Here is a 25,861-nt window from a genome sequence, read left to right as displayed (position 1 = left end):
GATAATCATGTGGTTTTTGTCTTTGGTTCTGTTTATATGCTGGATTACATTTATTGATTTGCGTATGTTGAACCAGCCTTGCATCCCAGGGATGAAGCCCACTTGATCATGGTGTATAAGCTTTTTGATGTGCTGCTGGATTTGGTTTGCCAGTATTTTACTGAGGATTTTTGCATCAATATTCATCAAGGATATTGGTCTAAAATTCTCTTTTTTGGTGTGTCTCTGCCAGGCTTTGGTATCAGGATGATGTTGGCCTCATAAAATGTGTTAGGGAGGATTCCCTCTTTTTCTATTGATTGGAATCGTTTCAGAAGGAATGGTACCAGCTCCTCCTTATACCTCTGGTAGAATTCGGCTGTGAATCCATCTGGTCCTGGACTTTTTTGGTTGATAAGCTATTGATTATTGCCTCAATTTCAGAGCCTGTTATTGGTCTATTCAGAGATTCAAGTTCTTCCTGGTTTAGTCTTGGGAGGATGTATGTGTCGAGGAATTTATCCATTTCTTCTGGATTTTCTAGTTTATTTGCATAGAGGTGTTTATAGTATTCTCTGATGGTAGTTTGTATTTCTGTGGGATCGGTGATGATATCCCCTTTATCATTTTTTATTGCATCTATTTGATCCTTCTCTCTTTTCTTCTTTATTAGTCTTGCTAGTGGTCTATCAATTTTGTTGTTCTTTTCAAAAAAAAACCATCTCCTGGATTCATTGATTTTTTGAAGGGTTTTTTGTGTCTCTATTTCCTTCAGTTCTGCTCTGATCTTAGTTATTTCTAGCCTTCTGCTAGCTTTTGAATGTGTTTGCTCTTGCTTTTCTAGCTCTTTTAATTGTGATGTTAGGGTGTCCATTTTAGATCTTTCCTGCTTTCTGTTGTGGGCATTTAGTGCTATAAATTTCCCTCTACACACTGCTTTAAATGTGTCCCAGAGATTCTGGTATGTTGTATCTTTGTTCTCGTTGGTTTCAAAGAACATCTTTATTTGTGCCTTCATTTCATTATTTACCCAGTAGTCAGTCAGGAGCAGGTTGTTCAGTTTCCATGTAGTTGAGAGGTTTTGAGTGAGTTTCTTAATCCTGAGTTCTAGTTTGATTGCCCTGTGGTCTGAGAGACAGTTTGTTATAATTTCTGTTCTTTTACATTTGCTGAGGAGTGCTTTACTTCCAACTATGTGGTCAATTTTGGAGTAGGTGTGGTGTGGTGCTGAAAAGAATGTACGTTCTGTTGATTGGGGGTGGAGGGTTCTGTAGATGTCCATTAGGTCTGCTTGGTGCAGAGCTGAGTTCAATTCCTGGATATCCTTGTTAACTTTCTGTCTCGTTGATCTGTCTAATGTTGACAGTGAGGTATTAAAGTCTCCCATTATTATTTTGTGGGAGTCTAAGTCTCTTTGTAGGTCACTAAGGACTTGCTTTATGAATCTTGGTGCTTCTGTATTGGGTGCATATATATTTAGGATAGTTAGCTCTTCTTGTTGAATTGATCCCTTTACCATTATGTAATGGCCTTCTTTGTCTCTTTTGATCTTTGTTGGTTTAAAGTCTGTTTTATGAGAGACTAGGATTGCAACCCCTGCCTTTTTTGGTTTTCCATTTGCTTGATAGATCTTCCTCCATCCCTTTATTTTGAGCCTATGTGTGTCTCTGCACGTGAGATGGGTTTCCTGAATACAGCACACTGATGGGTCTTGACTCTTTATCCAGTGTGCCAGTCTGTGTCTTTTAATTGGAGCATTTAGCCCATTGACATTTAAGGTTAATATTGTTATGTGTGAATTTGATCCTGTCATTATGATATTAGCTGGTTATTTTGCTTGATACTTGATGCAGTTTCTTCCTAGCCTCAGTGGTCTTTACAATTTGGTATGTTTTTGCAGTAGCTGGTACTGGTTCTTCCTTTCCGTGTTTAGTGCTTCCTTCAGGAGCTCTTTTAGGGCAGGCCTGGTGGTGACAAAAATCTCTCAGCATTTGCTTGTCTGTAAAGTATTTTATTTCTCCTTCACTTATGAAGCTTAGTTTGGCTGGATATGAGATTCTGGGTTGAAAATTCTGTTCTTTAAGAATGGTGAATATTGGTCCCCCCTCTCTTCTGGCTTGTAGAGTTTCTGCCGAGAGATCCGCTGTTAGTCTGATGGGCTTCCCTTTGTGGGTAACCCAACCTTTCTCTCTGGCTGCCCTTAACATTTTTTTCCTTCATTTCAGCTTTGGTGAATCTGACAATTACGTGTCTTGGAGTTGCTCTTCTCAAGAAGTATCTTTGTGGCATTCTGTGTATTTCCTGAATGTGAACGTTGGCCTGCTTTGCTAGATTGGAGAAGTTCTCCTGGATAATATCCTGCAGAGTGTTTTCCAACTTGGTTCCATTCTCCCTGTCACTTTCAGGTACACCAATCAGACGTAGATTTGGTCTTTTCACATAGTCTCATATTTCTTGGAGGCTTTGTTCGTTCCTTTTTATGCTTTTTTCTCTAAACTTCTCTTATAACTTCATTTCATTCATTTTGTCTTCCATCACTGATACCCTTTCTTCCAGTTGATCGCATCGGCTACTGAGGCTTCTTCATTCGTCACGTAGCTCTTGTGCCTTGGTTTTGAGCTCCATCAGGTCCTTTAAGGACTTCTCTGTATTGGTTATTCTAGTTATCCATTCATCTGATTTTTTTTCAAAGCTTTTAACTTCTTTGCCATTGGTTCGAATTTCCTCCCGTAGCTCGGAGTAATTTGATCGTCTGAAGCCTTCTTCTCTCAAGTCGTCAAAGTCATTCTCCATCCAGCTTTGTTCCGTTGCTGGTGAGGAACTGCGTTCCTTTGGAGGAGGAGACGCGCTCTGATTTTTAGAGTTTGCAGTTTTTCTGCTCTGTTTTTTTCCCATCTTTGCGGTTTTATCTACCTTTGGTCTTTGATGATGGTGACGTACAGATGGGTTTTTGGTGTGGATGTGCTTTCTGTTTGTTAGTTTTCCTTCTAACAGCCAGGACCCTCAGCTGCATGTCTGTTGGAGTTTGCTAGAGGTCCACTCCAGACCCTGTTTGCCTGGGTATCAGCAACGGTGGCTGCAGAACAGCAGATATTGGTGAACTGCAGATGCTGCTGCCTGATCATTCCTCTGGAAGTTTTGTCTCAGAGAAGTACCCGGCCATGTGAGGTGTCAGTCCACCCCTACTGGTGGGTGCCTGTCAGTTAGGCTACTCGGGGGTCAGGGACCCATCTGAGGAGGCAGTCTGCCCGTTCTCAGATCTCAAGCTGTGTGCTGGTAGAACCACTATTGTCTTCAAAGCTGTCAGAGAGGGACATTTAAGTCTGCAGAGGTTACTGCTGTCTTTTTGTTTGTCTGTGCCCTGCCCCCAGAGGTGGAGCCTACAGAGGCACGCAGGCCTCCTTGAGCTGTGGTGGGCTCCACCCAGTTCGAGCTTCCTGGCTGCTTTGTTTACCTAATCAAACAACTAACTTGGCAATGGCGGGCACCCCTCCCCCAGCCTCACTGCCACCTTGCAGTTTGATCTCAGACTGCTGTGCTAGCAATGAGTGATACTCTGTGGGCGTAGGACCCTCAGAGCCAGGTGTGGGATATAATCTCCTCGTGTGCCGTTTTTAAGCCCATTGGAAAAGCGCAGTATTAGGGTGGGAGTGACCCGATTTTCCAGGTGCCATCTGTCACTGCTTTCTTTGACTAGGAAAGGAAATTCCCTGACCCCTTGTGCTTCCCGGGTGAGTCGATGCCTCGCCCTGCTTCAGCTCATGCACGGTGAGCTGCACCCACTGTCCTGCACCTACTGTCTGGCACTCCCCAGTGAGATGAACCCGGTACTTCAGTTGGAAATGCAGAAATCACCCATCTTCTGCGTCGCTCATGCTGGGAGATATAGACTGGAGCTGTTCCTATTTGGCTATCTTGGCTCCTCCCCCATTTCTACCTCTTTAGCCTGTTGATTAACCCTGGTTGTCTCCCTAAATGGTCCCCTGGATGTATTTGTATTTCTGGGGAAATCAACACCCTGTCCTCTTCCGCCTCCTCCTGTTTTTCTTCTGGTGGGCTTTAACAGGAGGGTGGCATGATCAGGTTTGTACTCTGAAGACACCTCTGGATTTCTCTGGCAGGTAGGTGGGGGTGTGAGAGGGGATCACTGTGATTCCAGGAGACTCTGTAGGAAGTGTTGCAGTACTCCAAGCAGAGTGACTTGGTAGCTTAGACTGAGTTCTTCAATTCCCTCTTCCTGTCCATCCCCACCGCCAAGATACCAGTCTAGTTCTCACAGCTGGGCTCCACATGGCGGAGGGCACTGTGCATTAGGTGGCATGTGGTCTTGGTTACCACGCAGATGTGGGCTGACATCCCAACTTCCCTAGGAAGTGGCCTTTTCTCCCTGAGGCTCCGTTTCCTCCTCTGCAACATGGATTAATAACTCCCACAGAAGCATCTTGTGAGGAGTCAGTGGGATAAGTGATCTGAATCCATACCAGCACATTTCTTGGTATGTAGAAGCACCCAATAAATGCTAATCCCTAAGCAAACAAACCATCACGATCAACAAAAGAGGTAATGCTGTGACTACTGCATGAGCCCCTTGGCTGGTCTCTGCGTGCGATAGTTTCTCTTTTTACTTCGCAGCCACCCCCTCCCCACCTACAATAACCTTCCCCTCAAAGGAATATTGTCCTGCCACCTTCTTGGTGAAGGCAGTGTGTGTGATTATAAGAACTCGGAGCCTGGAGTTAGGCATGAGGTCAAATCCTGGCTCTGCGACGTATAAGCTGTGTAACTTTAAACCTATTACTTACCTTCTCTGAGTCATTCTCTCTCTCTCTCAGCATTCATTCTCAATCAATCTCTGTCTCTCTCTCTTTTTGTCTGTCTGTCTGTCTCTCAAAGCAGTCTTGCTCTTTTGCCCATGCTGGAGTGCAGTGGCATGCTTTCAGCTCACTGCAACCCTCACTTCACTGCAACTGGATTCAAGTGGTTCTCCTGCCTCAGCCTCCTGAGTAGCTGGGATTACAGGCACCTGCTACCACGTCCCGCTAATTTTTGTATTTTTAACAGAGAAGAGATTTCACCATGTTGGCCAGGCTGGTCTCAAACTCCTGACCTTGTGATCTGCCCGCCTCAGCCTCCCAGAGTGCTGGGATTACCAGTGTGAGCCACCGTGCCCATCTGCCATTCTCTCTAGATTCTGTGGCCTCTCATCAGCTTCTCTCAGCACATAATGTTATCCTCCCACTTTTCTCTGCAGATGGCAGTGAACTGGCTTTGCTCACTGCTCAGCCTCTTCTGTGCTTGACATGGCATGGATACCCATGGCCGAAAGTGGCCACCACCCCTGTTTCCTGTGACACTTTTCATTTCATGTAGCTTCCATGCTGCTCTGGACTTTTCCCACTCATTCTTTGTAGAGTGGCTGTGATTGGTTGTTGATCAGCCAATGGATTGGGTCCTTCTGGGTCAGCGCTCACTTCCTGCTCAATTAATTGAACCTGGGGGTGGAGTCACATGGGGGAACAGGCCACCATGGGAAGTGAATCGGGGTCAGTTCTTAGACAATAGGCTGGATGTGCCTTTTGACATCCCGTTCTTAAATTGAGAGGTCATCTGGTTGTCAATAGGGGCAGCCTAATTTTTGGAGATTCTGACAGCCAAGCCTCCACATCTTCAATTGTGAGGGATGGTAAAATTAGACCTGGATGTCACATGTTTTCACCTTCACTGGACCCACATATGGGGTTGTGAAAGCTTTTGACTCTAAACCATTCCTCAAACTCACCTCCCAGCTGGGTCCAAGAGAGAAAGGGAACACCGTCTGTGTTCCAGAGGCAAAAAAAATTGGAGTAAGGTATGTTTGGGACATTATGCCACAAAATAGGGCTGTTCCCTGAAGTATAATGAACAGCTGGGAAATAAGTGTCTCTCCTATGTGGGCTGTTAAACAAAGCATTTCCCTGAAAATTACCTTACAAAGAAATCTTCTCACTTTCCAAGCCAGACACACTCTGTTTTCTGTGTCTCCTCTGTGCAGGCAGGAGACTGGGGTGAAGACCCAAAGGAACTATGCTGAGTAGGTACCCTAGGGCTGTAGCCTTTCATTGCTGTTGAAAACCAAGGACTCTGGACCCTCCCTTTGGCATTGGCTACCATGTAGCAGAGCTCAATGCAAGATACACCCACCCCTAACTGACTAACTTCCTGATAATAAATTACCTGAGCACACGTTTTGTAAGTGCAGCAGATAGTTTTTTGAGCACAGATTCGGTGCTCAGCATTCATTGCTCTAGGCATCTGGGATACATTTAGGAGGAAAGCAGATAAAGATCGCCGTCCTCGAAGACATTTTTATTCCTAAAGCTGGCATGATCCGCCTGCTACCTGCTTCTTCAGTTTGGAATATGTGTCTCCTCCCACTCTCTACTGCAGACCCCGTGGCTGCTGTAACCCCACCGCCCTCCTTCCCACCACAGGGCCTCTGCACGTGGACAGGTCACAGAGCTAATGAGCTGCATGGGAGTGCCCCAAAGCCTGGACACATTACCCCAAACTGGGATCCTGTGTGCATCTGGGGCACACTTCTAGCTCTGAATCCCTGGGGTCCCAGACGAGGCTACCCAAAAGTCACAAGGGGGCCTGGGGCATCCCCTGCCCAAAGCCCACTCCCAACAAGGCATCAGAGCCCTGCAGTCCTTTGCAGCTCAGTAGCTCTGTAATTGGCTTTTCCTCTTCCTGAAATGCTTCCCCTGCCCTTCTTTCCCTAATGACGCCTTATCTGAGCTTATCTGAGCTTCCTCAGAGAAGTCTCCCCCATGGCTGCCCCTCATCTCTTCAGGTTGCTTTGCTATTGTGTACTCTCAGAATTGCGCTTCTTTCCTTCACAGTAGCACAAACCTCAGTTTCTGTTTATGTATGTTGGCATGATTCTTTGCCATTCCCTCATACCAGACCCTAAACACTACAAGGTTTGGAGAGGTTAAGTAAGTTGCCGAAGATCTAAAGGGTCACAGTGAGGATTTGAACCCACATCTATCTGGCCCCATGCTTTCTGTGCAGTCTAATATTGACTTGGAAATATAGAACTACATGTTTCACCTCTAGCTTTGTGTTTTGAGACAGGGTTTCTCTCGGTTGCCCAGGATGAGAACAGAGGCACAATCACAGCTCACTGCAACGTCAAATTCCTGGGCTCAAGTGATCCTCCCACCTCAGCCCCCTGAGTAGATGGAAACACAGATGCATGCCACCATGCCTGGCTAATTTTTTTATGTTTTGTAGAGACAGAGTCTCACTATGTTGCCCAGTCTGGTCTCAAACTCCTGGATTCAAGTGATCGTCCCACCTCAGCCTCCCAAAGGGCTTGGATTACAGGGGTGAGCCACTGCACCCAGCCCACCTCTAGCTTTGTACATCTCCCCTTATAATTTACTGAAGCTATGCAGAGCTTTCTACTTGCATTTAGTGGTGTAAAGATAATAATAATAGCACCTACCATTTGCTGAGATCTATTTGCAAGGTACTGGGGTAAGTGCCCTGAATGCACTGACCACTTGGATCTGAGAAAGCAGGAACTATGTAATTCACCTCATTGTGCAAATAAGAAAGGGTTGGGCAGGAGAGGTGGCATGCCCAAAGTCTGTCTCACAGGCAGGATTTGAGCCCGATCCTTGTGAATTTTCAGCCTGTGGCATTGCACCTTCACTGCTGTCTCCCTCCTGACAGATTCCACCTTGAAGGAAAATGCAAATGAGGTAACGACGGGGCAAGCCTGAGGCTCTGGGTCCTCGTTACTTAAACAGCCCCTGAGATTTATGAAGGGTTCCAGGAAGATGAGTGATCGATTGGCTGCAGGTTTATTACTCATGGATTTCTTTGGCCTGGGCACATACAGACCACAGGGAATTTGAGCTGGTATGGAGGGCCCCTTCTGATGGTTCTTTCATGCTCGAACCCTGCTGCAGTACAACCAGGGAGGCTGTGTGTGGGGCCTCTTTGGCATCAGAAGGCGTTGACACTGCTAGGAGAGGTTGAGCACATCCCTTTCTTTGTTCTCTGGAGTGTACTGTTTTGCTTGGATTTATGCAAATGGCTCCACAGGGGGATCTCAGTGCCAAGGAAAGGAGAAAGGATTGTTCTCTGAGGTCAGAGTCAGGGAGGAAACTTGACACCACAACTGCTCCGTGTTGGAATTCGGCTCTGATGCCTTGTTGGGAGTGGGACTTTGGGCAGGGGATGCTCCAGGCCCCCTTGTGACTTTTAGGTAGCCTCGTCTGGGACCCCAGGGATTCAGAGCTGGAGGTGTGCACCAGAGGCACACAAGAGCCCAGTTTGGGGTAACGTGTCCAGGCTTTGGGGCACTCCTGTGCAGCTCAATAGCTCTGTGACCTGGGCAAGCTCAAGGGTAAACTTGTCTGAGCCTCAGTGTTCTCATCTGGAAAATGGGGCTGATCACGGGCCACAGCTGTCAGGATGACTGTGATGATTAAGTTAGGTCACATGTAACCTGGTTGGCCAGTGCCTGGTACAGAGTGGGCACTTGAGGAATGGCAGATACACACTGAAAATATCCAATGGATTGAGTCCTTGAACCACAGCCTCCTGTTTATTACCGTTGAACAATGTGGAGTCTGTCTGATGTGAGAGAACCAGAGCTCTTCTTTCTCTGGTCTGATTGGTTCCAGTTGTTAATATCTAAGACCTATTTAATTCCACCCCCTCTTCAGTCTGAAGGACAAAGATATCCTGCCGAAGGATCAGGAAATGAGAGATAGAAGGGAGGACCTCTCAGAGAGCGATGATTTGTAATGACCCGTCAACAGGGATAATCTCCACTGTGGCGAAAAATAATGAAACATCGATTGTCAGAACCTATTAAGAGTCAGATTTATATGAGAATTTAAAAAAGCAATTAGTCTGCATTGAAAACTAATTAGTACCCCAACCCTGCCTTTGAATGGTTTGATGGGGGAGGTTATTAAGGGCCTGCTAGGTGGAGGAACTTCAGAGGACTCAAAGATGGAAGGATCTCCACTTGTCGGGAAGGTGCTTCCTGTACTTTAGAAAGAGCAGATAGAAACAGAAATGACTATTATTTAAGAAAGAAATCTATTCTACAGTAAAAGTCCAAGTACAACATCATGAGGCTTCAAAGGAAGGAGAGAGACATCGTCCCTGGTTTTAACGATAGGCAATGTCTCTTATCCTGTCCGGGTTCCACATACAGATACCTCTCAGCTCCTTCATTCCGCTCTTTTTTCCTTTACCAGGCTACCTGAGCTTTCTCTCCAGCCCTTTCAAGTTTCACTTTGCATACTCTCTGGGTGGGCTCAGTCATGCCTACAACTCCCAACTGCCCACACGTGTTCTGATACCTACCTTCTCTACCTCTGGGCTTCTCCCTGAGCACCAGCTGTCTGGCTGACATCTCTCTGGGGATTGAAATCAAATTCACCATCACATTGAAGATCAAATTCACCATCTCCCTCCATCTCCAAACCTATTGTCTCTTCTGGGTTCCTCTCCCAGATTAATGCCATCCCCTTGGGCCCAAGCCCCCAAGTCTTAATTCCCGATTCTGATTCATCTCTCTCTCTCTCTCTCTTTTTTTTTCCCCCCTGAGAGAGAGTCTTGCTCTGTCACCCAGGCTGGAGTGCAGTGGCTCGATGTCAGGTCACTGCAACCTCCCCTTCTCGGGTTCAAATGATCCTCCCACCTCAGCTTCCCAAGTAGCTGGGATTACAGGCATGCACCACCACGCCTAGCTAATTTTTGTATTTTTATTATAGGTAGGGTTTTGCCATGTTGCCCAGGCTGGTTTCAAACTCCTGGCCTCAAGTGATCCACCCGCCTCGGCCTCCCAAAGTGCTGGGATTACAGGAGTGAGGTACCACACCCGGCCTGATTCATTCTTTTATTCTGCCTCTCATATCTGATTGTCACCAGATACTACAGATTTTACTTCTTAAATATTTCTTGAGACCGGTTTCTCTTCTCATTCCCACTGCCTTTCGCCAGGACCGTTAGCAGCCTTTTCAACAATTCCCGTTTGTTCCTCTGCCTTTCACCTGCCCGGCTTTACCTGTCCCTCATCCATGCTGCTACCCAATGACCTTTCTGAAATGTAAACCATAAACCTTGATTTTTTTTTTTTTTTTTTGAAGATGGGAGTCTCACTCTGTCACCTAGGCTGGAGTGCAATGGTGTGGTCTTGGCTTACTGCAGCCTCTGCCTCCTAGGTTCAAGCCATTCTCCTGCCTCAGCCTCCTGAATAGCTGAGATTACAGGCATGCACCACGACACCTAGCTAATTTTTGTGTTTTTAGTAGGGATGAGGTTTGCTCAGGCTGGTCTCGAATTCCTGACCTCATGATCCACCCGCCTCAGCCTCCCAAAGTGCTCGGATTACAGATGTGAGCCACCATGCTTGGCCAAACCTTACCTTTTTTTACTTGAAATGTTTCAGCATGTCTTTAAGGCCCTTAGGGTGATTCACTGCTCCTGGGCATTTCAGTATGTCCTCCTGCAGTTGGGACTCTGTTTACCTCTCTTACTTTGTTCCTTGCAACTTTCTAGCAATTCCCTCCTCTAATCTTTTCAGTCGATTGATCAGTCAATCAGTCTATCCCTACCTTCCGCCTTTCTCTCTCTCCATGTATCCAATATTTATCAAGCTCCTACTGTGTCCCAGCACTAGACTAAGAGCTGAATTTATAGTGAGGAACAAAACAGACATGGTCCTTGACCTCCTCAAGGTCATAGTCTAGGGAACAGACTGTTAATATACAGATAATCAATAACTAAGAAAGGTTCCAGGAAGAAAATCCAGGGTGATATGAGAGAGATTGATGGGAGTAGGGAAGTGCATTAAGGATCTTAGATTCAACTAAACATTCAGACTCATAAGAATACCATGGCACACTCTTAGCATCACATACTGTAGAAGGATAGAGGATAGGACACCTAGCCCAGCACTAGGGCAGCGCCAGGCAGCTCTCTTCATCAGCAATTCATGCTCTGGTGTAAGGAAATGACCCCACATGGGGCAGGTGTTGTTCTGCCTTGGCTCAGAAGCTACACGCATCATAGGAGTCAGTATATCTCTTAATACACCACAGGCAGAGCTGTTAGAATCCCTGCAAGTAGCATCCCATTATGAGTAATGGCGTCCAAAGGACAGCACCCCATCAGGTACTTATCATTCATTTGTACTTCTTCCCAGACCAGGTGCAAAGCAGCAGTAAGAGATCAGCTTTACTCTAAGCAATGTTGCCTAATAATATAATTGATATCCTGACTAAATAGTTACAAGGGTGACAGTGCTAGGAAGTTAGCTGAAGGGTAAGTTTTCATGCAGAAAGAGAAAGGGTTTTGTTATTCCTTTGCCCACTGGGAGATTTTATTGGGGTGGTCAGTGAAGGGAATACTTAAGCTTAGTTCCCAGCTATGAAAAAGATGGGGGAAGAACATTCTAGGTGAAAGGAATTGAAAGAGGTTGGTGTGTTCCAGGAAGGGCGACCAAAGAGAGGGAGGGAAAAGGAGAGTCATAGAAGATGAGGCCGGAGAGGTGGCTCAGGCCAAATTGTGCCAGCCTGTGTGAGGAGTTTGGGTTTTATTTGAAGCTTGGATTTTATTCCTTGTTCTTGCCGACTCGAGGTGAAATGCGGTTTCTCACTGAGAGAACAGGCCCTTGCAGTGTCCCAGGTACAGAGATGCCTGGCCAAAGTCCTTCACTCTTCCCTCTGGAGGGAGGAGTCTCTATCAAGAGGTATTCTCATGTTGCATTGCTGTTTAGCAAACCACCCTAAACTTAGAGGCATAAAACAACAACTATCTGATTAAACTCTTACAATCTGTGGGTAAGAAGTTTGAACAGTTGTGAAGGTTAATTTTATTAATATTTATCAACTTGGTTGAACCACAGTGCCTAGATATGTGGTTACTTATTATTCTCTGAGTGTGTTTTTATCTAAGGCATTCAGATTGAACTTGGTGGGTGTTGAGTGAAGCAGATTGCCCTCTATAATGTGGGTGGGCTGTATCCAATCAGTTGAAGGCCTGAATAGAAGAAAAGATTGACCTCCTCCAAGCCGGAGGGAATTCTGCAGTAGGTGGCCCTTGGACTTAAACTGTAGCATCTCCTCTACCTGGGTCTCTATTTGATTATCCACCTTGCAGATTTAGGATTTAGCAGCCTCCATAATCATGTAAACCAATTCCTTAAAATCTCTTCCTTCCTTCCTTCCTTCCTTCCTTCCTTCCTTCCTTCCTTCCTTCCTTCCTTCCTTCCTTCCTTCCTTCCTTCCTTCCTTCCTTCCTTCCTTCCTTCCTTCCTTCTTCCTTTCTTTTTCTTCTCTCTCTCTCTCCCTGTGTCTCTTCCTGTCTCTCTCTCTCTCTCTCTCTTTCCTATTGGTTCTTTCTCTCTGAAGTAACTTGACTGATAAAACAGGCCACAATCAGAATGACTTGACTCTTCTCCACATGAGTTGGGTCTCATCTGAGATGACTTGAAGACTAGGCCCAGCTGGGGTTACTGACCAGAGTGCCTTCACATGCCCTTTCTGTATAACTTGAGCTCCCCATAACACAGTGGCTTGTTTCCAAGAGGGAGTGCCCAGAGAGTGAATTTCCCAAGAGACCAAGGCAGATACATGGCCTCTTATGATCTGGCTTCAGAAGCCGCCTAGTATCACTTGTGCCATACTCTGCTGGTTAAAGCAGTCCTGAGCCCTCCCAGATTCAAGGGAAGGTACATCAGCCCACCTCTTGATAGGAGGGGTATCAAATCATTTAGGGCCTTGTTTTCAAAACCACCCCGAGGAGGCCTTGGAGAATATTTCATTCTTTCTTTCATTCTTACCTAAGGTAACCAGATACATTTTCAGTATTTCTTTTTTCTCCCTTAGGTTTCTATGATGTTTTACTCACCTGGATTCCCTTCTCCCACACAGACCCATTATTTCCCTTTTTACTCTCCATGCATCTGCTTTTCAGCAACATAGACAGGCAGCCCTTTAGTGGTCACTTTCATTCTCTTTGCCCATTCTCCTAATGGAAAGATGGCAGCACGGACACAATACTGGCCAAGAAGTGAAATGCAGGGTGAAGGGTGCTTGGCTAGAGAACCCTGGTTTCGAGAAATAAATCCTTGAAATAAAGGTGATTGGTGTTGGAACATAATTAGCCTTTTACTATATCCTTCACGGTGGGGTGGCAATTCAGAGCATTAACCTAAGGCTTCCGGTGTTTTTATCAGGCATTGTTCTAAATAAATTAAATCTCATGATTTTTGTTGAGTTTCATAATCTTAAGAATACAAAAGTAATATGTGTGCATTGTGAAAAAATTGGAAAATAGAGAAAAATATACAGGAAGAAATAAAAGACAACTAATGATAATATTATGGCATATATCATTTTTTAAAAGAACATACTTAACATGAGCTTATTCTATCTATAGTCAAAAAAACTTACAATACCTTAAGCCCATTTCTCCATGCCACTAGATAAAATGTTGAAATGTCAGTTTCAACAGGTTGCATGATATTCAATGATATGAACGTGCTATACTTCATTTAACCAATCCTCAAATGTTGGATATTTATTTCAAGGTTGTGTTGGGTTTTTTGACTCATGTAGGGTGAAAAAAAGTGAAACTTGCCTTGTCTATCATCATGTTTTCCACCTCCCATGGGTTACCTTCATTTGGGGGAACAGATTTGAAAGGTTGTATTGTGGAAATAGAATTATTCTGTGTAGTCCCTGAGGGTCAGTGATGGGTCAATGGTGATGATGATGATAGTCATGATAGCAATCACGTTTCTGATTGATACTACTTATTTAATATGCCCACCCAGATGTTCATTTTAAAGACCTACATATCATTCTTGCTTTGTTCCTTTTTCTCACCTGCCACACACAGTCACCAAGACCTGTCAAGTCAGTGTATGAAATATTTCTTGAATCTGCCCATTTTCTTCTCATTCCCTTGGATAGCTCTCTTCTCTTGATTTCTTTAATAGCTGTTAGCTGGGCAGCTGTCTTCCAGCTAGGATGGCCCCTGTGAAGGGCAGCCCTGGTCATGTAATTCCAATGCTTGAATCTCATCCTCCTTGGAATAACATCCAACCCCTTTCACATGGCTCCTGAGACCCAGCCTTGCCTCAAGCCAGTCTCCACTTCTCTTCTCCAGCCATTTTAAACTTTTCTTGTCTCTAGCACATTCCACCTCTAGGCCTTTATGGTAGTCCGCTTGGGCTGCTATAACAAATATGGATGAAGTGGCTCAAACAATAGAAATTTATTTCACACAGTTCTAAAGGCTGGGAATTCCAAGATGGAGGTGCTGGCTGGTTTGGTTCCGGGGGAGGGCTTGCTTCCTGGTTTGTGGATGGCTGTCTTCTCAGTTTGTCCTCATATGGTAGGGAGAGAGATCATCTGTCTCTTTATTTATTTATTTTTTTGAGATGGAGTCTTGTTCTGCCACACAGACTGGAGTGCAGTGACATGATCTTGGCTCACTGCAACTTCCACCTCCCAGGTTCAAGATCCTTCTGCCTCAGCCTCCCAAGTAGCTGGGACTATAGGCATGCACAATTATACCTGGATAATTTTTATATTTTTAGTAGAGATGGGGTTTCACCATGTTGGCCAGTCTGGTCTCGAACTTCTGACCTCAGGTGATCCTCCTCCTCGGCCTCTCAAAGTGCTGGCATTACAAGTGTGAGCCCCTGCCCCCAGCCCATCTTTCTCTTTTTATAAGAGCACTAATCCCATTCATGAGAGTTCCACTTTCATGAGCTGATCACCTCCCAATGGATCCACCTCTGAAGAGCATCACATTGAGGATGAGGGCTCCATCTTAGGAATTTTGGGGCCACACAGGCATTCAGTTCCATAGCAGCCTTTGAGTTAACTCTTCCCTCTGCATGGAGCACTCTTCCTCCTCTTTCTTAAGTTGTCTTAGTGCAGATACTGCTTTCTCCAAGAAGCCTTCCGCGACCATGCACCCACCCCTGTAACTGGGTTAGGTGCCCTGCTGTGGGCCCAGTGTGACTATCCATGTGGATTAACTTCCTGGTACTTATTTTAACTGTTGCAGAATTTTGTCTTTCTTTCCGTTGAACCATGAGCTCTGTGAGAGCAGGTTTCCTTCTTTCTTCCCAGCAGATTTTAGCCTGGTGCCCTGCACATAACATGCCCTCCTTAACTATATGAATAAATGAAAGCCATGGCTGCCATTTCTTGGCTAAGCCCACTCACAAGATGAGAACTCTGACCCACTTACAAGAACCAACTTGAATAGCCTCCCCTCTTTGCTTTCTCGGGGGTAGAAAATTGTCTTCTGGGCAGAAAAATGCTTTAAGAACAGAATAGGAGATCATTTGTGTAAATCATTAATCTGTTTACTATTTTTATTTGCATTGGATATCAAATTAAATATTGCATTAAGTGAACTAAATATTAATGTTGCATTAAATATATATTACATTTTAAAAATTAAGTTCTAGATGCTCTTTGCTTTGGAGTTGGATTATGATGGCTTTAGCACAATCAGCCCAGCATGTGCTGCATGTAGTCATTTTCTATGTCATCGATGAATCAATGATTTATTAGAGCTCATGGGAATAAGAAAAAAAAAAAACGGTGGGGAGGAAGGGGGTTGAGGGTCTGTGGATGGGTGGTGTAGCCGGGAGGGCACCATAGCACAGTGATAGTTGATGTTTGAGGGTTGAGAAGAAAAGAGAAGAAGTGGGAAGCTATATAATGTATTGTGCTGTGCAATTTACATGGATTATCTCATTTAATTCTCATTAGAGATAAATGAAACAGGTGCAGTTAATATTTTGCCTTACATAGGTGAAAACTGAGTCTCAAAGGTTAGGCAAGACCTCACAGCCTAGACTGGGCCATCCCAGCCACATTCTTAACTATGACCCTCTACTGCTCTTGAAGGAATTGCTTTCAGGTTGCCATGAATCCAAATAGACGACTGGGTTTTAAGGAATTTTAAGTTTTGGCTATCTGTATTCCTAACAACAGGAGAATATAACAAAACTTAAAGCCATTCATCCCTGTCTTCATGTATCCATCCATCCATCCACCCATCCATCCATTCACCCATCCATAGTATTGGTCCTTACTGAGTTCCTGATGGGTACCAGGAATGGCCAACTCTGGGGATGTAGTAGAGAACAAGGCAGATATGATCCCTCTGCTAATGGATCTCATAGTCTCGTGGCAGAAGCCAAGAGCACCTGGCATCAACTCTTCCAGGCTCTTTTCTCCTCCATCAAGATGCTTCCATCTCTGTACCACTCTTGGCCCATGTGATGTTCCATATCCCATATCTCTGAAGAGCCAGGGCAGGTGCTCCCTTAAGGGAGATTTCTGCTTCCTTGTTGCTCACCATGCCCTGGCCTCTTGGTGACTTTCTCAGAGTCTCTGGTGAACATCCTCCTTTCTTGGTGATGGGGTTCCCACATTCTAGGCAGTAATGTCATATGATCTCCACATGTGGACATGCATTGGCATGTAAGCCAGATATGACCCTTGTCCCCTGTGCTTAGGGCTTCATCCTAATCTCAGAGCAGCTGCTCCTCATCCCATCTGCATGGCAGATATAGCTCCAGCTCACCTATTCAGATGGGTGTTCAGGCTTGACTGCATCCCATGCAGTGTGATGGGTTGTGTGGGACCCTACATGGATTTTGACACCGAGAGAAGACCCTTAGCACTTTGCTAAACCGCCTGGAAAGGCCTCTCAGGTCCCCAGATTCATGCTTCCATTTAGACCTCCTCTCTGAATCCTAGGCTCGTGTGACCAGCCGCCGGACCGCTCTAAATGGATGTCTCAAGGCCATCTCAAATGTCGCATGTCCGCTTGTCTCATGTCTGTGTAACACTTTCTTACAATCCTCCAATTTTCCCTTCCCCCCCAAATTCTTCTCAGTTTAATAATAATAATTGTCCTTCACCAAAAAAGCAAGTTGGGAAATGAGAGGTCATGATCTTACCCCTTCCTCCCCGACTCACAGCATAGAAACACACATGCACGCACACACACGCACCTGCGTACACTCACACCATGACCCACCAGCAAGTCCTCTTGATTCTGAGCTCAGAGACTGCTTACACTGAGATGAAATGTGAGATTAACAACTCCAAAATATTTCTCGAGTCTCTCTCCTTCTCTTCATCCCTTCCACCAACACCTTAATCTTCACTGCCTCTCCGTGTCCCCACTCCCAGTTCTTTATGACAAAGCTTGATTTATTCTCAGCTGCAAAGATATTCCATAGCCTCCTTCCTACACTTGCAAGTTTAGTTTTCCTGTTTTGTGTGATTCTGTTTCCTAAAAGTCAATGATCAGTCTCTGGATGGGGAGACAGGTGAGGAGCTAGGAGTGTAAAGTCAGCATGTTTTTAGTGTGAAGTCGGCACAATGCCAAATAAGAACCTCAGGTATATGAGAGACTCAGTGGACAAGAGGGGTCTTGGAAGCAGAATCAGACAGAGAAGGTTTGAATCCCAGCCCACTGACTTTTGCAACCCTCAGACCTTTACTTCTCTGTTTTCATAATTGTTGAAGCAGGAATAGTAATAATCATGTGGTCTTATCATAAGGACTGAACGTTTTAATTCTTGTATAATGGGATGGAGTTTACCATTATCCCATCTACACCATTGCGCTTCCCTCATATTTTAAGGGACTTGTAAGTTTCCTTTGAATAAGGAGAGGGCACCATTGAAAAGAGGGGCACATCACATAGATAAGTTTTGTTGGGGTCCTGCAAAGGGTCAGGGCCCAGGAGAAACCCTTCTGTGCCACCCACAGTCCTTGGGCAGCTGATAGTGGTGGAGGACTCTTCCCAGATCGTGATGAAGACTCAGCTGACAGTGCTCCTCATCACAGCAACATGCTCTCCAGTGAAGGGTGAGGAATGTTCTGTAGGCATTGGTTCTGCAGCTTCCTTTAGATATCAAAAGGACTGAACACTGTTTCCTCCTCTTTTCATGCCTGCTAAAGTAATCCTAATCTCCCCTGAGGCGAGGAAGATGCCTTTGAGTGATGAGGATTCACATTCAAGAAAGGCACAAAGGAAAAGCATAGAGATAAATCTGAGTCCTAATCCCACTGCAGGAGCAGAGCGCATCACCTGGCTCGCCCTGTTTTGGCATCACGTAGTAGCGATTACAAATATTGTCACTTGTCATCAGGAATGGGGGTGGGTGGTGAAGGGATGTGCTCAGATGTCAAGGTTGAAATTCTGCTCACGAAACGGATGACAAGGAAAGGAATGTCTGCAGAAATACCTCCTTTGTCATTTTCTCTACTGGGGTGGGGGTCCCGTCATTTCCGAGGGGCTCCTGCAGTTTTGCATTCTTGACGTGCCTTCTGTGAGATTGCAGACTGGAGAGGAAAAGAGAAAGCCTGCTCCCAAAGTGACTGAACCCCGTCGTGGTCTTGCCGTTTGCAAGGTTATACCAGCAGAGAATGGCTGCATCTCTAATAGTGGTGCATAGAGTGGTAACATCTGAACTTGTGCAGAGTTCATTGGTTTGTTAATTCAAGAGTGCAATTAGAGGCTCGATGATCCGCCCTGCACTCTGCAGCTTCTGCCTCTCCTAGCGTTTCCCATGCCTCCTTTCCCCTCGAGGCACTCATTTCTAGACTTGGAGAGCCGAGGGGGCGGCTGGGGAAACCAGCAGGCTGGCAGGGAGGGCAGGCACCTAATTATTGTGCTGGGCACTGCTCAGAACTAAAACTTTGGGCCCTGCAGCTGCAGCCAATCAGGCTCTGATGAAAGTTTCATGCAGGTTTTTCTTCCCTTTAAAGCCTGTTGGGACATTTTCAGCTGAGGAAAAAGGGGCAGAGTCTGCCTTAATCCTTGCCTGTCCCATATTTCTGCCTTTAAGTGGATTCAAGCCCGAGCCTTGTAATTATCTCAAAAATAGACCTCGTGGCCACGGTGCAGTTGGTGGGTTTCCTTGGCAGAACCTAATGAAACAGTGTGGCGAGGAGGAGATAGCCTGCTGGCAGGGTGGATGGATGGCCCTGCGTCTGTTAATCTCACATTTCATCTCAGTTTAGGCAGTCTCTGAGCTCATTAATTGTCTTTGTGAGAAGGGCCAGGCATTTATCTTTGAGAGCCTTCTAGCTTCACTGAGCTCATCCAGTCTAAAGAGAAGGGAAGGGACAAGGGGTAGCTATCTACCCAATTTTACTGAACATAAAATATATAGCTAGACAGTGCAGATGGCTCTTGATCTATTTTGCCTGATTGCCCACCAGAAAGGTGGCACCAATTTCCACTCCCACCAGTGGTGTAGGAGGGTGCCAGCTCCTCACACCATGACTGGCACTAAAGATTACCCATCTCTTTTCAACAAAAGGTGGAATGCTGTCCTTGCCTACATCCCATGAGCAAGCGTAAAAGAAACCCAGTGAATTTCTTTTCTTCTTTTTTTTTTTTTTTTTTTGAGACAGAGTCTCGCGCTGTCACCCAGGCTGGAGTGCAGTGGCGCTATCTTGGCTCACTGCAAGCTCCGCCTCCCGGGTTCACGCGATTCTCCTGCCTCAGCCTCCCAAGTAGCTGGGACTGCAGGCGCCCACCACTGCGCCTGGCTGATTTTTTGTATTTTTAGTAGAGACGGGGTTTTTCACCGTGTTGGCCAGGATGGTCTTGATCTCCTGACCTCGTGATCCACCCACCTCGGCCTCCCAGAGTGCTGGGATTACAGGCGTGAGCCACGGCGCCCGGCTGAAACCCGGTGAGTTTCTAATGCACATGGAGCACCTGTGTGTTTTAAAGAAGCAGGACACGCAATAACTCATGTTTTACCAGAGTATAAAGTGGCCCTTTACTTTGTACACTGTGACAGTTTTGAACTACCAAATTCCTAAAACTGTGGTATTTTTAGGAATTTTGGATGCTGATCAGTAGGGAAATAAATACATTATGATGCATCCACGGCATGGCAGCTGTTAGGAAAAAAGGAATAGGTGTCTCCACACTAAGGGCTCTGGACTGTATTCCCCTGGGGACATTTTGCCTCTTCTGGAGTCCTTTTTGGTTGTTATAATTGGAGGAGGAGATGTAATAGTGGCATTTGGTGGGTAAAGGCGAGGGGTGCCGCTAAACGTCCTACAGGCATGGGACGAGCCCCACGACAAAGAATAATCTGGCCTGAATTTTCAATGTTGCTGAAGTTAAGAAACCCAGTTATCCATGGTTTGTCTGGGAAAGGGTTCATACTAAATTGATACATTTATAAAAAGAAAGTGTGCAGATCAACATCTAAGCTTTGGTCCGTTTTTAAAAAACGAAAGTATTTTTGTTTATGTATATATACATAGATGATAGATATATTTTTCCATTTTTAGGAAAATGGTTAGAAGAATACACGTCAACCTTGCATCCCTGGTTGTACTTCCAGGGTTGAGTTTGGAGAGTAGTAGTGAGTTTTCTCTTTCTTTATAATTCAAAGACGGGTGTTTGGTAACATAACAAGGATTTTGTTTTTATAAATCCAGCTGACACCTTACCTCTCTGGGATCACACTTACTGAATGGATTTTTCCAGGGCAGCACAGTGGCACGAAGTGTGTTGCTTTTCAAGGGACTATTCTATGAAGCTGATCTCTTTATTCTCCTCTGTCTGCCGTTAGTTACCATTGAGCTTAGCAATACTAGGTTTTGAGTTTCTAAATGAAAAAATAAAATGAAAATAATACAGGGAAATAGATGGATCCAAGTGCTTAAAGATGCATAAAAAGTGTTTTAAACCAGTTCATGGTGGCCGGGCGTGGTGGGTCACGCCTGTAATTCCAGCACTTTGGGAGGCCAAGGCAGGCAGATCACCTGAGGTCAGGAGTTTGAGATCAGTCTGGCCAAGATGGTGAAACCCTGTGTCCACTAAAAATACAAAAATTAGCCAGGCATGGTGATGCACAACTGTAATCCCAGCTACTTGGGAGGCTGAGGCAGGAGAATCGCTTGATCCCAGGAGATGGAGGTTGCAGTGAGTCAAGATTGCACCACTGCACTCCAGCCTGGGTGACAGAGTGAGACTGTCTCAAAAAAAAACAACAACAAAGAAATAATAATAATAAAAAAATCCACTTCATGGCAACAACAAGATTACAACACCCAGAAGTGCAACCACCGTGGGAGGTCTATTTTGAACAAATTTGCTTTCAGCCAAATTGTATTCAGCAGCAGGAAGAGAGGTATCCAGCAACCTTTGAAGAGCCTCTTATTGCCATAACCAGGCCTGGGAGCACCATGCTGTGCACAGCTGCAATGGATCAATAGCGCCGTGATGGACCAGCAGGAGGAAGGAATCAGGAGGTGCTAGGGCTTCAGGCTCAATGGGCTGGGGGAACGGGGATGTCTTCTGGGTGCCAGGAGGGGAAGGAGGCACAGCTGGGGAGAGAGGAGAGCTTGGCTTGGGCTGTGGGGAGTTGATATGTCCGTGGGACAGCCATGTGGAGAGGCCAAGAGGATGGTCCATTAAGTGTGGTGCTCAGGAGAGCAGTTGGGGCTAGAACTGCACAGTCAGGGGTCCCCAGTGAGGTAGACATTGGGGTCCAGATGCCATGGTAAATGATTCTCTGGGAGGGCAAAGGGCAGACTCTAGGGGCTGTTTGCATTCCTGGGATAGGCATAGAAAAAGGAGGAAACGCCTCAGGAAAAGATGTCAGAGAGGGGACACGACAGAGCTTGAAGAAGGGAGAGTCACTGCAGAGCGTTCTAGTTGTGGACTAAGCTGTCTGGGTGGGCGGGGAACCCAGGCACTGAGGAGTAGATGACAGGGGACCAAGGGTCCTTGCATCGTCTCCTTTTCCTTCAGAGCTGTAGCTTTATGTGGATTTTTTGCAGCTCTCTCAGTACAGTGTTCTCCTCCCCAGACTGTAGGCGCCACAAGGGCCTCCTCCATTTGTGCCCCATCATGTCTCCAGCATTCAGCCCAGCTCTGGAGGGTGGATGGCGAGAAGCAAAGAAAACAGAGCTATATAGTTGATAATGTGGTGAGCTTTGGGCGCGTTTCTGAGTCCCAAGAAAGGAGGCAGTAGAGAAGGAGGGCTTGGAGATTGTGAAGGGGAGGCATGATGGATGGAGGAGGGGCTGGAGAGGCACAGGGTGTGGCTCTAGGAGCTCAGGAGGAAGGTCTGTATCTGTTCAGCCCCTGTGTGCAGACCCTGGTCTGCAGGCACCTCCTTTAGGAGCTTGAGGGCAGAGACCCACCTGAGCTGGCACAGGGGTCTGGAGATTGGGAGGAGAGGACCTTGAGAACCACAAACCATCTCCTTTGCACCTTGCAGAGGGGAGAGAAAAGCCACATCTGCCCGGGTGTGTGTGTATTTCCTCAGGCTGCCCTAACAAAGTAATATAGATGGAGTGGCTTAAACAGCAAATTTATTTCCCTCAGTTCTGGAGTCCAGAAGTCCAAGATCGAGGTGTCAGCAGGATTGGTTTCTTCTGAGGCCCCTCTCCTTGCCTTGTAGGTGGCCATCTCCTTGCTGCGTCCTCACCTGGCCTTTGTTCTCTGCTTCTGCATCCCTGACACCTCTTTGTGTGTCCAAATTTCATCTTCTTATAAAGATAGAAGTCAGACTGGATCAGAGCCCAGCCTAACAGCCTCATTTTAACTTAATCACCTCTTTAAAGGTCCTGTCTGCAAGTCAATTACATTCGGAAGTCGTAGGTTTGGGGTCGCAAACATAGGAGTTTTGTGGGGTGGGGTGCAATTCAGCTTAAAACACAGCCTTTGAGCAGGGCTAGGAGAAGCAGCTCATTCTCCAGGTGCTTATCCAGCATCTACTCTGTGGATTACCTGTTTCCAAATTGTGACTGTAGATCAAAGTCATGTCCCCCAGGACTCCTCTTCATGCAGCTGAGATGGAGCTGACTCACCCTAGCCCATGTTCGTTGTTAATTTCATGGTCATGGGCTCGTCTAAAAACTAAAACATACTAGTAATAGCTCTTAACACTCAGGACTTCAGTGAATGTTTTTCCATGGACTAGGCATGCGGGGCCTCATGGAATCGCCACCCTATGAAGTAAGCTGAGGAATTTAAGACTCAGCAAGTGGAGTCCCGTGGACTGCAAGGGTTGAATGTGGCTTTCTCCAGAATGGCCAGATCTGTTGCGCCTGAGATTTTGGGCAGCAGAGCAGAGCTGCACTGGTCTCTGTCCACGGTGCTGCAGTGGGTAAGCTCCCAGGGGCACCTTGTTGAGTCTGGATCCCTTTATGGGACCAGTTGGTGTTGGGGCAATTTCCTTGGCTGGGCAGGAAGAGGAGGTGCTGGTGGAGTTCATGGGGACCCTGAAAGGTCTGATGTTTTGGCAAGAAAAAAGGGGAGCTATGGTATCTTCTCCCACTTTAGGTGGGAAATAATTTTGCTCATTTCTGGAATATGGCAGAAGCACAAGCTTAGGTCAGAGAGAGAAAGAAAGAGCAGGTGTTCTTGGCTTGAAGAGTGATGTGCTGGGCTCGGGGCAGGCTGGCCCTCAGATTCGTGTTCCATACAGTGTCTGTGCAGCAGGCCCTTGCCATTTTGACTAAGCCAGGGTCCTTCCCGTGCAAGCAACTGACTCAGCCTTCTGAGACCAAAGGGAGCATGTGTGGGGTTTGATCTCCTCCATGGGGGCTACATTTGGTGAGGGGAGGAGTTGGGTTCCGACCTAATGGAGGCGCTTGGCTGAGTTCAGGTCCTAGTGGGGGCAGAGGGGGTATTTCAACTCTTGGGGCCCTGAAATCAGAGAGTGCTCACAGAGTGAGGTCTTCCTTGAGGCAGCAAGGGTTTCTGTGGCTGCCCCCTGGGAATCCTAGTTCAGGAGCTGGGGTGTTTTAAGAAAGAAATGCTGTCTTCCTGTGGTTTCCCATATTGCTTAGAAAAACACCTGAACTCTGTATCTCAACCTGCAAGGCTAGATATGCTCTGGTCCCTGCCTGCCTCCTTGACATCATCTCTTTGCCTCTCCCATCACTCGGTTTGATGGTTCTGGCTGCTCTGGGCTGCTTCCTAGAGCTTGTCCATTGTCCCTGCCCCAGGACATGTGACCTGCCATCCCTCCGTATGGAAGTCTCCTTCTTGTCATTCAACTCTCAGTGCTGCTAGACCCCCAGTCTAAAGTAGCACCAGTTATTCTCCACCCCGTAATTCATCTTGTTATCATCATAGGAATTATCATTCTGATCTTATCTTCCTTTATTATTAATAGTTATTCGTTGGCTTCCTTATTTACCATGTTCTCCCCCATCTTCCTTCTGTCTTATGGCAGCAATTTGTCATCTTGTTGGTTGTCAAAAACAGCCTACTACAGAGCCTGACACATTAGGCATTTAGTGGACGTTTTTAGAATGAATGAATAAAACATTCTTTTTTTAAATCTAAGAGAAAAACAAAGCAAAAGCAATTGTTTCAATGTAAACTCAATGTTTCTTCTCTCTCTCTCTTTTTTTTTTTTATTGCAGGATCTGCTGTCCCTGCCATACAGCCTTGTTGAGGGTCAGGTAAGTGCTCATTTTGTCCTGACTTAGGATGTCTGTGAAGTCTAGTGGAAGTGAAAACAATAGAAAAGTCTTGCATCACAGCCCTGCAACTTCACTGCCCAGTGCAGACATCTGTAATCAACCACAGCACAGTTCATCCCTTAGCAAGACAGTCACTACTAATTGATCAGGGAAGGCTCATGACATCAAACATACTTGGCATCTTTAATGTCTGAGCTCCAGAAATGAAGTCATTTTTGCCAGGGTTGAGGGGTGGGCAGGCAGTTAAACAGCTTGTTACTGGGAGTGATGAGGGTGCTTGCCTGTATTTCATCATTGAGCTTTGAAGGTGAGTGAAGCCCACATCCTGGCATTGTGCCACAATCTTATTAGCACTGGAGGTACCAGAACTTGGCCATGTAAGAATATAATTGAACCAAACAGATCTATACCTTGGGGCAATGCATTTTTTTTAAATCGATTTCAACTCTATGTTATTATTGTTGCTTGATGAGGAACTAATGTAATTTCTAATGAAGCCACATGGCCCTCGGATAGAGGAAGTAAGATTTTTATTTCCCCCACGATGTTGTATCCACTCTTCAATTAAAACCTGAGAAGGAAAATTAATACAAATGTAAGAATTTTTTTCCCCAAGATTAGTATCAAGACAGCATCTTTTTATTACGTATGTAAATTTCCTGTGTAATAGGATTGGAGAGGATCGCATGGCTGGCCCTTGAGTGGATTGGAGACGGTTTAAGTGGCAAAGGAGGCTTTGTGGGGAGGCGGAATCTATGCTTGTTGTCATTTGAGTGGTGATTAGGGCATGTTCCGTGCCCTCTTGTTCCTCCTCCCACCCCTGTTACTGTCCACCCTTCCCCAGGCTCCTATTGTTGGCTGCCAGTTAGGGGTAGAAGAATTTGAGTAGCTGCTTTTTAAACAAATTGTATTGAGGTGAAATTCACATAGCATAAGATTAGCCATTTTCAAATGAACAAGTTAGAAGTATTTAGTACATTCACAGTGTTGGGCAATCACTACCTCTCTCTACTTCCAAAACATTTTCATCATGCCATAGTAAAGCCCTGTATCCATTAAGCAGTCTCCCCTCTTGTTCTCCTCTCCCCTCAGCCCCTGACAGCCACCAGTCTGCATTCTGTCTCTGTGGGCTCACCTATTCTGAATTTTTCACGTAAGTGGAATCATATAGTAAGTGGCCTTTTGTGTCTGGCTTCTTTTACTTAGAAAACAGTTTGGCAGTTCCTCCAAAAGTTAAACATAGAATTACCATATGGCCCAGCAATTTCACTCCTACATATATACCCCCAAGTGCTGAAAACAGGTACTCACACAAGCACATGGACACACAACTTCACAGTGACATT

At 45.8% G+C, this 25,861-nt stretch overlaps 1 protein-coding gene across 1 annotated transcript in view; it reads left to right on the top strand.

Annotated features, from left to right (window-relative positions):
- RBFOX1 (RNA binding fox-1 homolog 1) overlaps positions 1-25,861 on the top strand; it is a 2,506,415-nt gene that overhangs the window by 226,512 nt on the left and 2,254,042 nt on the right. Inside the window, exon 3 of the mRNA XM_032144704.2 lies at positions 24,456-24,494. Within this exon, the coding sequence (XP_032000595.2) occupies positions 24,456-24,494 (39 nt within the window). The remainder of the gene's footprint in view (positions 1-24,455; positions 24,495-25,861) is intronic.

This window comes from Hylobates moloch, unplaced genomic scaffold, assembly GCF_009828535.3.
Source record: "Hylobates moloch isolate HMO894 unplaced genomic scaffold, HMol_V3 SCAFFOLD_23, whole genome shotgun sequence".
Classification (NCBI taxonomy): Eukaryota; Metazoa; Chordata; class Mammalia; order Primates; family Hylobatidae; genus Hylobates; species Hylobates moloch.
The sequence above is the reverse complement of the archived record's forward strand: the minus strand, read 5'-3'. Positions and strand labels throughout refer to the sequence as shown.